At 41.9% G+C, this 17,569-nt stretch overlaps 1 protein-coding gene across 1 annotated transcript in view; it reads left to right on the forward strand.

The window, feature by feature from the left end:
• The window catches only part of LOC134353154 (melatonin receptor type 1B-like), a 178,990-nt gene that overhangs the window by 150,171 nt on the left and 11,250 nt on the right, over positions 1–17,569 (forward strand). The window contains exon 2 of the mRNA XM_063061122.1: positions 15,297–16,155. Coding sequence (XP_062917192.1) covers positions 15,297–16,155 — 859 coding nt within the window. The remainder of the gene's footprint in view (positions 1–15,296; positions 16,156–17,569) is intronic.

The raw sequence follows: 17,569 nt of genomic DNA on the forward strand, positions 1-17,569 counted from the left end.
TTGTATAAAAGGGTGTCTCTGCAGGCACTGACTGTTGAAGTATTTGAAGAATAGTGCTCTAAAGTATATAGGAGTGGTAAACTGTCGGCTGTTTACTTCTCCAAGGTTGTTTTGAAAAATGAAACTTATTTGTAGCTGACAAAAGAGCTCAGCTTTGCAAGCATCAACCAATCTCCAGCAAAGTATTGTTGCAGAAGCACTTATCAATTTGAACAACTGGCTATGACAAATTCTTCTCCATCTCTACAGGACACTGTATAACTTTAATTAGGAAGTCTAAAGAGAAACAACTTTTCATTTTAAAAATTGCTGCCATTCATTAAGTAAAAGGTTACTGCATGACTGTCAGGATAATAAAAGCTTTATTTAAGTCACAGACCAAACAAAATATCTGTGTGACTTTATTATTCATGTGATCCTTATTTATCAGGTGTCCTTGATGAGGCTGGCATTCAAAAAACTGTGATTTTATTGGATGATATGCTGAGGCTTGCTTAAGTGTGTCTAACCCACTTATTTCCTTCATGCGGTTGATCCTTACAATCTTTGAGTTGTAGGTTCATGCTTGGTCTCAGCCTAGTTGTTAGAACGGATGGTAAAGTTATTTCTGGTCAGCTATTACTGTCTGGTTTGGTATCGCATCTTCTCACAATGTAACAAAACTACAGCGACCTATCAGACCAACTGAAATGTCATTGGCTGCAGTCCACCATCACTGCAGAACTTGCACGTGTTCAGGGCAAAGAAGTGGACAGGAAAATCATTCTGGACTCTACATTACCTATCCAGCAAATTATCTTTTCTGAAAGCTGCCTTCTGGAAAGTGCTATTAAAACAATAACTTCACGCTATCCTAAAAGTTTTATCCCACAGAAATCTGATCAACTTTTCTAGTTAGCCATTCCACCCACCTCAGTCACTATACTGCACTGTAAACAATTTAAACCACTTTTTATAATGCAGTTTAAATTGGCATTCAACACCATAATTCCCACCAAGCTCAGACAAGAAGCTCAGAGACCTCGGCCTTCTCCCTGCCTGTGTAGCTGCATCCTGGATTTTCCGTCAGATTGCCAGCGGATGGTAAGAGTGGGCTCCCTCACCTCCAACCCTCTGACCCTGAACACAGGTGCCCCTCTGGGCTGTGTACTAAGCCCCCTCCTTAACTCCCTGTATACCCATGACTGTGTCACCACCACAGCTCCAATCTGCTAATTAAATTTGCTGAAGATACTACACTGATTGGCCTAATCTCAAATAATAAAAACGCAGCCTACAGAGAAGAAGTCATCACCCTGACACAGTGGTGTCAAGAAAACAATCTCTCCCTCAATGTTGCAAAAACAAAGGAGCTGGTTGTGGACCACAGGAGGAATAGAGACGTGCTAACCCCTATTGACACCAATGGATCTGGGGTTGAGAGGGTGAACAGCTTTAATTTCCTCGGCATAAACTTCACCAAAGATCTCACGTGGGTCTGTACATACTGGCTGTGTGGTGAAAAAGGCACAACAGCACATCTTTCACCTCAGACAGTTGGAAAAGTTTGGTATGGGCCGCCAGATTCTAAGAACTTTCTACAGGGGCACAATTGAAAGCATCGTGACTGGCTGCATCACTGCCTGGTATGGGAACTGTACTTCCCTCAATCGTAGGGCTCTGCAGAGAGTGATGTGGCTAGCCCAGTGCATCTGTAGATGTGAACTTCCCACTATTCAGGACATTTACAAAGACAGGTGTGTAAACAGGGCCCAAAGGATCATTAGAGACCAGAGTCACCCCAACCATAAACTGTTCCAGCTGCAAACATCTGGGAAACGGTATCGCAGCATAAAAGCCAGGACCAACAGCTTCTTCCACCAGGCCATCAGACTGCTTAATTCATGTTGACACAACTGTATTTCTATGATTTATTGTTGTACATACTATTTATTATAAATTACTATAAATTGCACATTGCAAATTTAGACAGACACGTAATGTAAAGATTTTTACTCGTCATGCATATGAAGGATGTAAGTAATAAAGTCAAGTCAATTCAATTCAATTCAAAAACACATGCTCTTATTTATGTATTTATGCACATTTTATTCTGCTTCAATACTTTAACCTCTAAATTTATTTTTAATACAATAAGTCTTTATTCTTATAATTCTTGAATGTTGTTGTTTATTGTTGAATGTTTCACAGCACACCACAGCAAATTCCTAATATATGTTAATATATTCAGCAAATAAATTTGATCCTTGATCCTTGATCTTCAAACCTTGGTCCTCCTGGATTGGCCAATGGTAAAACTAACAGACTTCTTGCTCCCAATTCATTATCTTTCACTGAAAGTGGTCACTGACTGAGGCCAGGATAGTAAAGCTTGAGGATCCTCTGCATCAGAATACTTTGAAAGTTATATTGTTGAGTATACTAACTGCAGTAGCTCAGTTTGAGATTGGCAAATACATAATTGTGGGCATCACTGAGCCTTGGCTGAAAGTAGATCACACAGTTGGGAGCTTAACATCCATGTATACACATGGTACTGAAAGGACAGGCAGGTAGGCAGAGGGGATGGGGTGGCTCTGTTTGTAAAAAAATGAAATCAATCCTTAGAAAGGGGTAGCATCCTGCAGGATTGGAAGATGTAGAATCCTTGTTGACAGAGTTAAGAAACTGCAAGGGCAAAAAGACCTTGAAGGAGTTTTCTAAAGGAAGGATGAGACAACTGTGGCTGACAAGTTAGGTAAAAGACAGCATAAAAGTAAAAGAGAGGGGATATAATCCCTAAGAGAGAGAGCAAAAATTAATGGGAAGTTAGAGGATTGGAAACTTTTAAAAACCAACAGAACGGTACTAAAAAGACCATAAGGAGAGAAAGCATGAAATATGAAGGTAAACTAGCCAATAATATAAACAAGGTTACAAAAAGTTTTTTCAGATATATTAAAAAGTAAAAGAGAGACAAGAGTGGATACCAAACTGCTCGAAAATGATGCTGGAGAGGTAGTAATGGGAGACAAGGAAATGGTGGATGAACTTAATAAATATTCTGTGTTCTTCACTTTGGAAGATACTAGCAGTATGCCAGAAAATCTAGAGTGTCGGGGGTAGAGTGAGTGTAGTTGTTATTATGAAGGAGAAGGTGCTTGGGAAGTTGAAAGATCTGAATGTAAGTAAGTCACCTGGGCCAGATGGAATACATGCCAGGATTTCTGAAAGAGGTGGCTGAAGAGATTGTAGAAACATCACTAGATTCTGGAATGGTTCTGGATGACTGAAAAATTGCAAAACTTTCCAATCCACTCTTTCAGAAGGTAGCGAGGCAGTGATCAGTGTTGGTACTGCTTCTTTTTATGGTAAATGTCAATGATTTAGATGATAGAATTGATGGCTAAGTGACCAAGTTTACGGACAATACAAAGATAGGTAGAGGGGCAGGTAGTGTTGAGATGACATGGAGTCTGTAGAAGGAACGCACATCAATTCTGTAGAAGGACTTGGACAGAATGGGAGAATGGGCAAAGAAGTGGCAGATGAAATATAGCATAGGGAAGTGAATGGTCATGCACATTTGTTGAAGGAATGAAGGTATAGTCTATTTTATAAATGGGTAGAAAATTTAAAAATCAGAGGTGCAAAGGTACTTGGGAATCTTTGTGCAAGATTCCTTAAGGGTTAACTTGCAGGTTGAGTGTGTGGTGAGGAAGGCAAATGCAATGTTAGCATTCATTTTGAGAGGACTAAAGTATAAGAGCAAGGTTGTAATGCTGAGGCTTTATAAGACATTGGACAGGCCTCATGGAGCATGTTGAGCAGTTTTGGGACCCTTATCTTAAAAAAAGATGCAATGGCATTGGAGAGGGTCCGGAGGAGATTCACCAGAATGATTCCAGGACTGTAAGTGTTAATATATGAGGACTTTTTGATGGCTCTGGAACTGTACTGTCTGGACTTTAGAAGGGGGTATCTCACTGAAAGGTAGAATGGGTATGAAGATGTTTCCTTTAGTGGGCGAGTCTAGGACCAGAAGGCACAGTCTTAGAATACAAAGATGCCCAGAACAGAGGTGAGGAGGAATTTCTTCAGTCAGTGGGCAATGGATCACTGGAATTCCTTGCTAGAGATGACCGTGGAGGCCATCATTGGGTATATTTAAAGTGGAGGTGGATAGGTTCAAGATTAGTCAGAGCATCAAAGGTTGCAAGGAGAAGGCAAGAGGATAGGATTAAAGGGGATAATTTACTTATCTAACAACACAGCATGGAGTAAGCCCTTCTGGCCCTTCAAGCCATTCCACCCCAGCAACCCCATAACCCTGATTAATCCTAACCTAGTCATGGGACATTTTGCAATTACAAAAGCACATGAGGAAAACCCATGCATTCCAAGTGGAAGACATACAGAGACTCCTTACGGAACAGCACCCAGATTGAACTCTGAACTCTGGAAATGAGCTGTGATAGCATTGTGCTAACGGCTACACTACTGCGGCACCATGATGGAATGGTGGAGCAGACCTGATGGGCTGAATGGCCTAATTCTGCTTCTATGTCTTATGGTTTAATTTTTCCAATACTTTTTTTTTCTGAATTCCAACTTCTTAAATTCCTGTTATGGATTTGTAAGTAAATCTTTACTCTCGAAGCAGTAATTGCAGTTTTCTCCCATGTTATTAGGACTCTTGCTGGCAATTAAAACTAGCAAAAGTTACTGGTGTCATATTTAGGATTACACTAGTTTATCAAGTTGTACTCTATTTCACAAGTCACTGTGTGTTGCATCTATTGGTACAAGTTTTAATGTTTGCTCTCCGACTGTGATTAGGTGATTAAGCAGTAATCACAATGTAATGCTAATCCTAATCATAGCCCTATCAATATAACTCACACGCAATTTCACAACTCTGATCAGTACCTCAGTAAAGCAACACTGTCAACTTTGAAAATTGTGCACTTAGTTTTTATTTGATCTAATTGCTGATTTTGGTAAATTGGCAAATTGGTTTATTATTGTCACATGTACCAAGATACATTGAAAAGTTTGTCTTGTGCATTGTTCATACAGATCAGTTAATTGCAAAAGTGCATTGATGTAACACAAGTTAAAGCAGTAATAAAGTGCAAAGTAAAGTGTTAACAGTTACAGAGAAAGTGCAGTGCCGGAAAACAATAAGGTGAAAGGTCATAATGAGGTAGATTGTGAGATCAAGAGTTCTTATTGTGCTCAGGGATCATCAGTTGTCTTTTAACAGGAGGATAGAAACTGTCCGTTGGGCCTATTAGTAAGTGCTTTCAGGCTTTTGTACCTTCTGGCCAAATGGAGGGTGGACTATAGAGAATGTACAGGGTGGCTGGGGTCTTTGATTATGCTAGCTGCTTTACTGAGGCAGTGAGAAGAGTTGACAGAGACCATGGAGGGGAGGCTGGTTTCCTGATATGCTGAACTTTGTCCACAACTCCCTGCAATTTCTTGCAGTCATGTGCAGGGTAGCTACCGCTCCAGGCCATGGTCCTTCCAAGTAGGATGCTCTCTATGGTGCATCAATAAAATTTTGCGAGGGTTAAAGGAGACATGCCAAGTTTCTTCAGCCTCCTGAGGAAGAAGAGATGCTGTGATGTCTATCTGGTTGGGCCAGGAAAAGCTATTAATGATTTTCACACCTCGGAACTTGAAACTCTCGATCTTCTTGACCTTAGTGATGTTGATATAAGCAGAAGCACGTGGATCACCCCTTCCCCGTACACCCCACCCTCCATCTGAAGTCAGTGACCAGCTCGAGTGTTTATTCTAACTCAAAGCGCTTCCACGTTTGTATCATACAGATGCACGATTATATTACTGCAATCTGTGCCCATGACTTACTTGTGTAACTATATTTACATACGTAACAAGTATATGACAGCCACTAGACCTCATGTTCTTCAGCTCCTCGTTTTTGGGTCAAATTATTTCAATTATGTTCTTATGAAATGGCAGGGATGGTTTACTCATTGGAAGGAACAAGTTGCCTTTTGAGATACAGCTTATTTAATTAAAAATGTGTAATAATTTATCACAGCAATTAATCTTAGACCTCCAGCGAGTACCAATGAATTATTTTTGTGTTGTAACGAAGAAAAATGTAGCTGCTGATTTACATGAACTGAAGTCCCAAAAGTCATCTTTAATTTACAGATAAATCTCTACTTGCCAATCATTTACAGTAAGTTTTTTTCCATCTCACCTCACATCACTCCTGGACTGATCACCGAACACAACCACGGACTATACAACTCATGTTCTAGGTATTATTTATTTATTTATTTGTACAGTTTGGCTTCTTTTGCACATTGGTTGCTCGTCAGTTTTTGTTTCTATATAGATTTTCATTGATTCTACTGTACTAAATTGTTCTACTGCTGCTGTGAATTCCCACAAGAAAATAAACCTCAGGGTAGTACATGGTGACATGTAGATAGTGTCATGTGTGACGCCAAGCAGAGCTACCAGACGGTTGATGCTAATGAGAGAGATAACGGAAGACAATGGAGAAACATTCAAAATGCTAATAAGAGAGAAGAGAAAGATTAATGAGAAAGAAACACAATTCCAATGTTGGCGTCTGCAACAGGCCGTTTGCTTTGAACCTGAACTGTTTGAAGTTTAATGGATAGGTGATACCCCAGCAGGGGGATAAAAATAGCAGGTTTGTTAAGGCAGGGGACACACGCCACGAGACCCTGGAAAGAGCAGTGTGCCCCACAAGGTGGTGGGAGATTGGAGGACCGGTTCGTGGGAATCGGTCAGAGGCTCACAGGGTGTAAAGGTACGATCGGTGGGAACCTGGGGTGTGTGTCCACCCTTGCCTGGGTGCCGGGTTCACCACGGAAGAACGATCGCATCCGGAATGGAGGGGTCACAGTCAGTGACCACTGCTGGATCAGAAGGCATCGAAAAGGTTTGCCTGAAACCAACTGCATCTCTCACTCTCTCTCTCTCTCTCTCTCTCCCCAACGGTACAACAACAGCGATTACTTCAAACTGCACTAGACTGAACGGAACTCTGCTTCACTTAAGACTGATCATTTTACCCCTAGACTGCAATAGAGCTTGGTTGGTTCCTATTACCCTATTTCTGTGTATATGTGTATACTATCATTGCTAACCGGTTACACTTATATCCTTGTGATTAGTACTATATTGCTTATTTCTTTAATAGAACTTTATTAGTTCTTTGTAATCACAGACTCCAACATGTGTTCCATTTCTGCTGGTTTGGCAACCCAGTTACGGGGTACATAACAATAGTTTGATAATAAATTTACTTTGAACTTTGAAATTTCCTTTGAAGCTTAAACTTCTTTATGGATCAAGGACTGTTTAATCATTAATTCAGTAATTTGGAGATACAAGCCCTTCCATCTCAGCAACCCACCAACCACCTACCTTAGCCTAATCACAGGATGATTTAAAATAGCCAATTAACCTACTAACCAGTATATCTTCAGGTTGTGAGAGGAAAGTGGAGCACCAGGAGTAAAACCCATGCGGCCACAGGGAAAATGTATGACCTCCTTACAGCGGACATCGGAATTGAACTCCGACACCCCAAACTGTAATATTGTCTGCTACACTAGCATGGTGCTCCATTCAATTTAGAAGCAACTTTCTGCCTAAATTCAGATAAATCATTGCATTCACATAACTTAAACAGTACCTGCACACTAACAGATTACCTCAGTGAATACTACCCTGCTGTGCAAACATTAAAGTTACTTGCTCTAAGATTTTATTGAATTGCTTGATTAAGATATCTGCAGTTATCAATGTGCCTCATTTCCCCTACTCATATTTGACTGAAGTCCCTCTGACATTTCCAGAATAGGAAATTAGGATTTATTTTGGTAGGCCAGCCCAAGAGAATATTTCCACTGAAGCCAAAGCAGCAGTATAGTTGTTCTGGCAGAACACTTTAAGAGAATCTTGTCACGCAGTCCACTGATTCTTAAATAAGACTCTCATAGTCCATAAAGGGTCCTTTAAAAGTAGTATCACAAATATGAACAAATCTTCAGATGCTGGAAACACAAAATGCTGGAGGAACTAGAGGACGCAACCTCAAAATTGAGGGGGTGACCTATTAGAACTGAGGTAATGCGGAATTTTTTTAGCCAGAGAGTTGTAAATCTGTGGAGTGCTCTGCCACAGGCTGCTGTAGGGGTCAAGTTTGTGGATATATTTAGGGTGGAAGTTGATAGTTTCCTGATCAGTCAGGGCATGAAAGGTTATGGCGAGAAGGCAGGTATATGGGGTTGAGTGGGATCTGGGATCAGCCATGATGGAATGGTGGAGCAGACTTGATGGGCTGAATGGCCTAATTCTGTTCCTATATCTATGGTCCTATGGTCTAATCCCTCGGGATCAATAAGGTATATCTATCTATCTATCTATCTAATTTAGCAGGTCAGGTAGCATCTATGGAAATGAATAAACAGTTGATGTTTCAGGCCAAGGCTCTTCTTCAGAACTGAGAAAGGCAGAGAAGAAGAGGAAAAGAAAGAAATCTTTCTTACTGTGGCTTCTCCTCAGTCTTTCCAGTCCTGATGAAGGGTCTTGGTCTGAAATGTCGACTGTTTATTCAATTTATAGATGCTGCCTGCCTGCTTGGTTCCTCCAGCATTTTGTTTGCATTCGTTTAAAAGTACCCTATAATCAGAGGAATGGGTGTGAAATTAAATTTAAAATCAAGCTGTCATTATGCTGGGTGTGATTTTATACCAAAGCCAGATCTCTTTCTCCAGGAAATATTTGGATGAGGAACAGAGAAGAAGTAGAATCAGATTTAATATGTCGTGAAATTTTGTTGCTTCATGGTAGGAGTAAGGAGCAATAGAAAATACTATAAATTACAATAAGAAATTTATATAAAATTAAGTTAAATAAGTAGTGCTAAAAGACAGTGAAAGTAGTGTAGCAGTGTTCATGGATTTGTACATTGTCTGTTCAGATATCTGATGGAGGGGAAGAAGCTGTTCCTAAATCACTGTGTGTGTTCTTTTCGACTCCTGCACCTCCTCTCTGATGGTAGCAATGAGAAAAGGGCATGTCCTGGCAGTTGGGGTTCCTTAATGATGGATGTCGTTTTTGAGGTACAGATCACCTTTTGAAGGAGTCCTTGGTTCTGGGGAGGCTGGTGTCCATCATAGAGGTGACTGTGTTTTCAACCTCCTGCAGCCTTTCCTGATCCTGTGCAAATGGCCCCTGCGTACTAGATGGTGATGCAACAAGTTAGAATGCTCTCCATGCTGCATTTGCTAGAGTCTTTGGTGACATACCAAATCTCAAACTCCTAATGAAATATAGAGAAATGAAATAGATGTCTTACTGTAACTAATACAACACATTTCTTTAAAGCGTTTATCAAATTGACCAGCCCTTATCACAGTGCAGTTTGTGATCGTTTGCATGGTCACATTGACTGAACTTCCAAAACACCATTTTTCAATACTTTGGGACATTTCATAATCAACATCAACGCTATAGTTCTTCCTCTTGTAAACTGAGTGAAGATAATTCGCTGTGTCCCCAACCTGCAAAGGTTGCTATCAAAAATCAGCAGAATTCAGCTAAAGGAAGTCTGCAGAAGGACTTTGACAGATAGAACAATGGGTAAAGCAGTAGCAGATGGAATACAGTGTAAGAAAGTGAATGATCATGAACTTGGTATAAGGAATGAAAGTATAGACTGTTTTCAAAAAGGGGAGGGAATTCAGAAACTGGAGGTGCAAATGGACTTGGGAATCCTAGTGCAGGATTCGTTAAAGGATAACTAAGGATGGGTGAGTAAGTTTGTGGATGACACGAAGACTGGAGGAGTTGTGGATGGAGCTGTAGGTTGTCAAAGGTTACAAGAGGATATAGGCAGGATGCAGAGTTGGGCAGAAAAGAGGCAGATGGAGTTCAATCCGGATAAGTGTGAGGTGATGCATTTTGGAAGGACAAAGCAGAAGGCTGAATACAGGGTTAATGGTCGGTTACCAGAGTGTGGATGACAAAGGGGCCTTGGGGTTCTAATCCATACATCCCTCAAGGGCGCTGCACAGGTTGATAGGGTAGTTAAGAAGACCTATGAGATGCTTAGAAATTCATTAATAGGGGGATTGAGTTCAAGAGTAGAGAGGTCATGTTGCAACTCTACAAATCTCTGGTGAGACCACACTTAGAGTATTATGTTCAATTCTGATCACCTCATTATAGGAAGGATGTGGAAGCCAAGGAGAGGGTGCAGAGGAGATTTACCAGGATGTTGCCTGGATTGGAAAACAAGTCTTATAAGGCAAGGTTAGCAGAGCTGGGACTTTTCTCTTTGGAGCGTAGAAGAATGAGAGGAGACTTGATAGAGGTCTACAAGATTATGAGAGACATAGATAGGGTGGATGGCCAGTACTGGTTTCCCAGGGCATTAATAGCAGACACCAGAGGGCATATGTACAAAGTTAAGGGAGGGAAGTTTAGGGGAGATATCAGGGGTAAATTTTTTACACAGAGGGTTGTGGGTGCCTGGAATGACTTGCCAGGGATGGTGGTGGAGGCTAAAACATTAGGGGTATTTAAGAGCCTCTTGGACAGGCACATGGATGAAAGAAAAATAGAGGGTTATGGGGTAGTGCGGGTTTAGTACTTTTTTTGGGGATTATATGGGTCGGCACAACATCCGGGGCCAAAGGGCCTGTACTGTGCTATAGTGTTGTATGTATGTATGGTTCTGATAACTTGAAGGTAGAGTTGGTGGTGAGGAAAGGCTAAAGGTTACAGGGAGAAGGCAGAAGAATGGGATTGAGAAGGAAAATAAATAAGCCATGATCAATGGTGGAGCAGACTCAATGGGCCAAATGGCCTAATTCTGCTCCTCTATCTTAGCATACTGTATGCTCTAAAATCTGAAGAACTTCAGAGCATCAACTATTTAATGGGCCACTTCTTTCAAGTCCCTAGGATCAACGTCCATTAGGAGCCGATGATTTGTTAGCGTGGACCACCGACTACTGTCAGGATTGTAATTTCCCAGAGTTCTTTTTTCCCTTCAAAACCTTGGGTTATAGCTCTCTTGGGGATGTTACTTGTATCTTTATAGTGAAAACCGATGCAAAATACCAGCTTCATTTATCCATTATATTAATATTCGTCATTATTAATTTCCCAAACTTGCTTCCTACAGGACCAATGTTCTCCCTTCCTACAGGAGTAATGTTCTCACTTCCTAAAGGAGGAAGAGAGAAAGCAGGGAATTATAGACCGGTTAGCCTGGCGTCAGTGGTGGGAAAATTGCTGCAGTCAATTATAAAGGATGAAATTACGACACATTTGGATGGCAGTAGCAGGATAGGTCCAAGTCAACATGGATTTATGAAGGGGAAATTGTGCTTGACTAATCTTCTAGAATTTTTTGAGCATGTAGCTATGAAAATGGACAAGGGAGAGCCGGTTAATCCAGTGTACCTGGACTTTCAGAAAGCCTTTGATAAAGTCCCACATAGGAGATTAGTGGGCAAAATTAGGGTACATGGTATTGGGGGCAGAGTACTGAGATGGATTGAAAATTGGCTGGCTGACAGGAAACAAAGAGTAGCGATTAACGGGTCCCTTTCGGAATGGCAGGCGGTGACCAGTGGGGTACTGCAGGATTCAGTGCTGGGACCGCAGCTGTTTACAATATACATTAATGGTTTAGATGAAGGGATTAAAAGTAACATTAGCAAATTTGCAGATGACACAAAGCTGGGTGGCAGTGTGAAATGTAAGGAGGATGTTATGAGAATGCAGGGTGACTTGGACAGGTTGGGTGAGTGGGCGGATGCATGGCAGATGCAGTTTAATATGGATAATTGTGACGTTATCCACTTTGGTGGTAAGAACAGGAAGGCAGATTATTATCTAAATGGAGTCAAGTTAGGAAAAGGGGAAGTACAACAAGATGTAGGTGTTCTTGTACATCAGTCACTGAAAGCAAGCATGCAGGTACAGCAGGCATTGAAGAAAGCTAATGGCATGCTGGCCTTTATAACAAGGGGAGTTGAGTATAGGAGCAAAGAGGTCCTTCTGCAGCTGTGCAGGGCCCTGGTGAGACCACATCTGGAGTACTGTGTGCAGTTTTCGTCTCCGAATTTGAGGAAGGACATTCTTGCTATTGAGGGAGTGCAGCGTAAGTTCACAAGGTTAATTCCTGGCATGGCGGGACTGTCATATGTTGAAGGATTGGAGCGACTGGGCTTGTATACACTGGAATTTAGAAGGATGAGAGGGGAGCTGATTGAAACATATAAGATTATTAAGGAATTGGACACGCTGGAGGCAGGAAGCATGTTCCCACTGATGGGTGAGTCCAGAACCGGAGGCCACAGTTTAAGAATAAAGGGTAGGCCATTTAGAATGGAGTTGAGGAAAGACTTTTTCACCCAGAGAGTTTTGGATATGTGGAATGCTCTGCCCCAGAAGGCAGTGGAGGCCAAGTCTCTGGATGTTTTCAAGAAAGAGATGGATAGAGCTCTTAAAGATAGCAGAATCAAAGGTTATGGGGATAAGGCAGGAACTGGATACTGATTGTGGATGATCAGCCATGATCACAGTGAATGACAGTGCTGGCCCGAAGGGCTGAATAGCCTACTCCTGCACCTATTGTCTATTGTCAGCATGGCTTTGTACATGTCTAACCAATCTTATTTTCAAGAAAGTTACCAGGGAAGTAGGTGAAGCCAAGGCAGTGGATGTTGTCTACATGGACATTAATAAGGCATTTGACAAGGTCCTGCATGGGAGGCTGGTCAGGAAGGTTCAGTCACTTTGCATTCAGGATGAGGTAGTAAATTGGATTAGACATTGGGTTTGTGGAAGAAGCTAGAGAGTGGTAGTAGAAAGTCGCCTCTCTGACTGGAGGACTGTGAGTAGTGCTAGGCCACAGGGAATGGTACTGGGTCCTTTGTTGTTTAACATCTATATCAATGATCTGGATGATAATGTGGTCAACTGGATCAGAAAATTTGTGGATGACACTAAGACTGAGGGTGCAGTAGACAGTGATGAAGACTATCATGGCTTGCAGAAGGGTTCTGCATCAACTGGAAAAATGGGCTGAAAAATAACAGAGGGAATTTAAAGTAGGCATTTGTGAGGTTTTGTTTTACACAGTGAATGGTATTTACTGAGGAGTGCTTTAGAGTAAAGGGGAAATACAGTTATGTAATTAATTGAAAGTGGCATCACAGGTAGATAGGGCCATAAAGAAAGCTTTTGGAACATAGGCCTTCATAATTCAATGTATTGAGTACAGAAAATGGGGCGTTATGTTGAAGTTGTATAAACATTGGTAGGCCTAATTTGGAGTATTATGTGCAGTTTTGATCACCTACCTACAGAAAAGATTGAAAGAGTGCAGAGAAAATTTACAAGGGTGTTGCTGGGTCTGGAGAATCTGAGTTATAAGGAGTGATAGAATAGGTTAGGACTGCATTCTTTAGAACACAGAAGTTTGAGAGGAGATTTGATAGGGGTATACAAAATTATGAGGGGTATAGGTAGGGTTTATGCAAGCAGGCTTTTTCCGCTGAAGCTAGGTAGGACTACAACCAGAGGTCATGGGTGAAGGGTGGAAGGTGATAAGTTTAAGGTGATCATGAGGGGAAGAGGAAACTTTTCACTCAGAGGGTCGACAGATTGTGGAATTAGATGCTAGCACAAGTGGTGCATGTGAGTTCGATGTCAAAGTTTGAGAGTTTGGATAGGTACATGGATAATAGTGGTATGGAGGGCTATGGTCACGGTGCAGGTCGATAGAAGTAGGTAGTTTCAATGGTTTTGGCATGGACTAGATGGGCTGAAGAGCCTGTTCCTGTGCTGTACTTCACTATAACTCTACGTTGTTGGAGATGCACATTGCAGGACACTACTACTTACGGTGTAAGTGTAGCTCATCATTTAAGAGCCCAAGCCCAAATATTGTTTGGGTCTTGCTGTATACAGACATGGAGGAACTGTGAATGGAATTGAATTGGATTAGGGCAGCATGATTGCATGCGGTTAGCACAATAGCTTTACAGTACCGGTGATCATTGATCAGTGTTGATTTCCTGCCACAGTCTGTAAGAACCTGATCACTTAAATATAGAATGGAGAAATAAAAGGCAAATGAGGGTTTGAGGTGAAATTACTTACTTGCTGCTCAATATTCCACTTGCATTTAGAGCAGTAATGAAGGTCCTCCATCTCTGGTGGTGTTCCGGGTTTTCTTCATCATGCCAATAGCTTCCCCTTGGTTTTCACTGCTGTCAGTCATGCAAGTCCCAGGTAGAGACTCAGGAATGTCAGATGTTGAAGGGTTCTTCTTTGCTGTTTGAATAACAATTCTGTTTGACCAGTCGGTGTTGTTGTCCCTGAGATAAACCCCTGAACCTGGAGGACTGGTGGACCATGCCTAAACATGAGTAAGTCTGCAGATGCTGGAAATCCAAAGCAATACATACAAAATGCAGGCTAGGCAGCATCTATGGGCAAGAGTACACAGTCGTCTCATGAAGTCCTGATGAAAGGCCTCAGCCTGAAACATCAACCGTTTTCTGTTTTCCATAGATGTTACCTGGCCTGTTGAGTTCCTCCAGCATTTTGTGGACCACCCTTAGCCTGGCCTCTACCCTTTTAGCATGGGTGACCCTACCAAGAGCCAGAGCATAAAGCCCTGACTCCAACTAACATAGCTCTCCTGGTCACTGAGGCATGGATGCTTCCAAACCCAGTGACAAGGTTGTGGTCCTCTTGGAAGACATTAAATTAAATGTGATAAAGTGTTTAAGTCATAGAGTCATACAGTACCAAAGCAGGCCGACAGACTCGCATGCGAAGTGTCGCCTCACCTGGAAGGGCAGTCTGGGGCAATGAATGGTGGTGAGGGAGAAGGGAAGGTGCAGGGGCATGTGTAGTGCATGGCCTGCTTGTAGGGGCAAGTGTCAGGAGGGAGATCAGTGGGAAGGGACTAGTGGACAAGGGAGTCACATAGAAAGCAATCTCTGGGAAGTGGATATGTGGGAGGTAGGGAGGGAAAAGTGTGCTTAGTGGTAGGATCCCGTTGGAAATGGCAGAAATTATGCGGAATGAAGCACTGGATATGGAGTCTCGTGGGGTGATAGGTGAGGACAAGGGAACCCAATCCCTGATATCTTGGCGAGAATTATTATCTTTAATTATCCCTAGATGGAAAATGATATATTTTCAAAGTCATGAATAGAGATGATGATTTAAAACTGTATCCATAAATTTTCCAATTTTCTTTGCAGGTAATATCTTTGTCGTCAGCCTTTCAGTCGCCGATTTGGTTGTGGCAGTTTACCCCTACCCTCTGATTTTATTTGCCATCTTCCAAAATGGATGGACGTTGGGTGATATTCACTGCCAGGTTAGTGGATTCCTGATGGGTTTAAGTGTGATCGGATCCGTTTTCAACATCACTGCGATCGCAATCAACAGGTACTGTTACATCTGCCATAGCTTCAGGTACGAGAAGCTATTCAGCTACAAGCACACAATCTGCTACCTGTGTCTGACCTGGATCTTAACAGTTATCGCGATCATACCAAACTTCTTTGTGAACTCTTTGAAGTACGATCCTCGTGTGTTCTCCTGTACATTTACACAAACCGTAAGCTCTTACTACACAATTGCTGTGGTCGTGGTACACTTCCTAGTCCCCATCGGCGTGGTGACCTACTGCTATCTGCGAATCTGGATCCTGGTCATCCAGGTCAAACGACGAGTCAGACCCGAAGAACCAAAGTTGAAGTCCAGTGACTTCAGAAATTTCCTCACCATGTTTGTGGTCTTCGTGTTGTTCGCTGTTTGTTGGGGCCCTCTGAACTTCATCGGCTTAGCTGTGGCCATTAACCCTCCAGCGGTCGCACACAAAATCCCAGAGTGGCTGTTCATCACGAGCTACTTCATGGCGTACTTCAACAGCTGCCTTAATGCAGTCATCTATGGACTTCTCAATCAGAACTTCCGAAAAGAGTACAAGAGAATACTTCTGTCACTATGGTCTCCCAGATTGTTCTTTAGTGACCTGTCAAAAATAGGGACAGATGCAGTGAGGAGCAAGCCTTCTCCAGCACCAACCAATAACAATGTAGCAGAAGAAAATGTGTAAGAAAATGTTTGAATGAACTGATTGCTCATTTTGATCTGTATCATTAATGTGCCATGCACTTTTGCTTGATTTATTAATGCAATAGAATTTATTTTAATTACTATAAGCCTATAATCTCAAATGTTCCAAATTTTAATTGCATATAAGAAGTAATTGAAAATATTTCTGTGAGGAGTTTGGCTTGATAGATGATATTCTAAACATACCGGCATGATACTCTTCCAGATTGACAGCTTAGATCCTTTAATTCTCAATTGCACTTTTATGGAAGAAGAATAACTTTATCACAATTCTGTCTTGTTTTATTTTACCTTAAATCCACAAAGATGGCAAACCCTGGCACATTGTTTCTTCAGGATCCTGATTCTGCATATGTGAGCCTAAATCCTACGATTGCTTCTCCAAAACTGGTCAAAGATATCAGCTATACTACATGCATTTCTTAAATGTCACGTTAAAGGTTGCTCTAAAATAAACTGGATATATGAGATATATACTCAATAGCCACTTTATGAGGTATAGGAGTGGAACCTGTCATGGTCTTCTGCTGCTGTACCCATCCACTTCAAGATTCAATGTGTTGTGTGTTCAGAGATGCTCTTCTGCGCACCATTGCAACACATGATTATTTGAATTACTGAGGAAGAGGAGATGGTGGCACGACGCAGCGCACAGCAGCCACTCCGATGAATGATATCTGTTATCTGTCAAGTAGGGTGCCATGCACAATCCTGATTTGATGGAGACAGACGTGACAGCATGGAGGAACATCAGGAGAAACTTCTGAAATGCCTGTTTCGCTGCTGCTGCTACTGTGTGATCCAGAGGAGAAGCCCCAAGTCCTCGGCTTTGCTTGTTGCTCGGCGGCCGGGGTGAGGTCGAAGCGCTCGGCAGAGAATGGTGCTCGGGAGGCTGTATCAGAGGGGCTGGTCGGAGGCTCGAAGTTTTTGGACGGACTCAAAGTCGGCTGTGGTCGGGTGCTTCCAATGCATTGGCAGTTGTCGGCGCCTGGAGGTTTATGGCAGGGAGAGTTTCTCCCTTTTGCCACCTGCTATCAGGACTATCGGGAGTCGATCGGAACTTTGAGACTTTTTTTTACCGTGCCCATGGTCTACTCTTTATCAAATTATGGTATTGCTTTGCACTGCTGTAACTATATGTTATAATTTATGAGGTTTTGTTAGTGTTAGTCTTTGGTTTGTCCTGTTTTTTTGGTGATATCACTCTGGAGGAACATCGTATCATTTCTTAATGCATGCATTTCTAAATGACAATAAACGAGGACTGAGTGTCCTCATAATCTAATCTAATCTAACCTTCCTGTCAGTTTGAACAGTCTGGCCATTCTCCTCTGACTTCGCTCATTAACAAAGCATTTTCGCTCACTGGTTGTTTTCTTTTGTTTTTCAC

This window comes from Mobula hypostoma, chromosome 10 (assembly GCF_963921235.1).
Source record: "Mobula hypostoma chromosome 10, sMobHyp1.1, whole genome shotgun sequence".
NCBI classification, from domain to species: Eukaryota; Metazoa; Chordata; class Chondrichthyes; order Myliobatiformes; family Myliobatidae; genus Mobula; species Mobula hypostoma.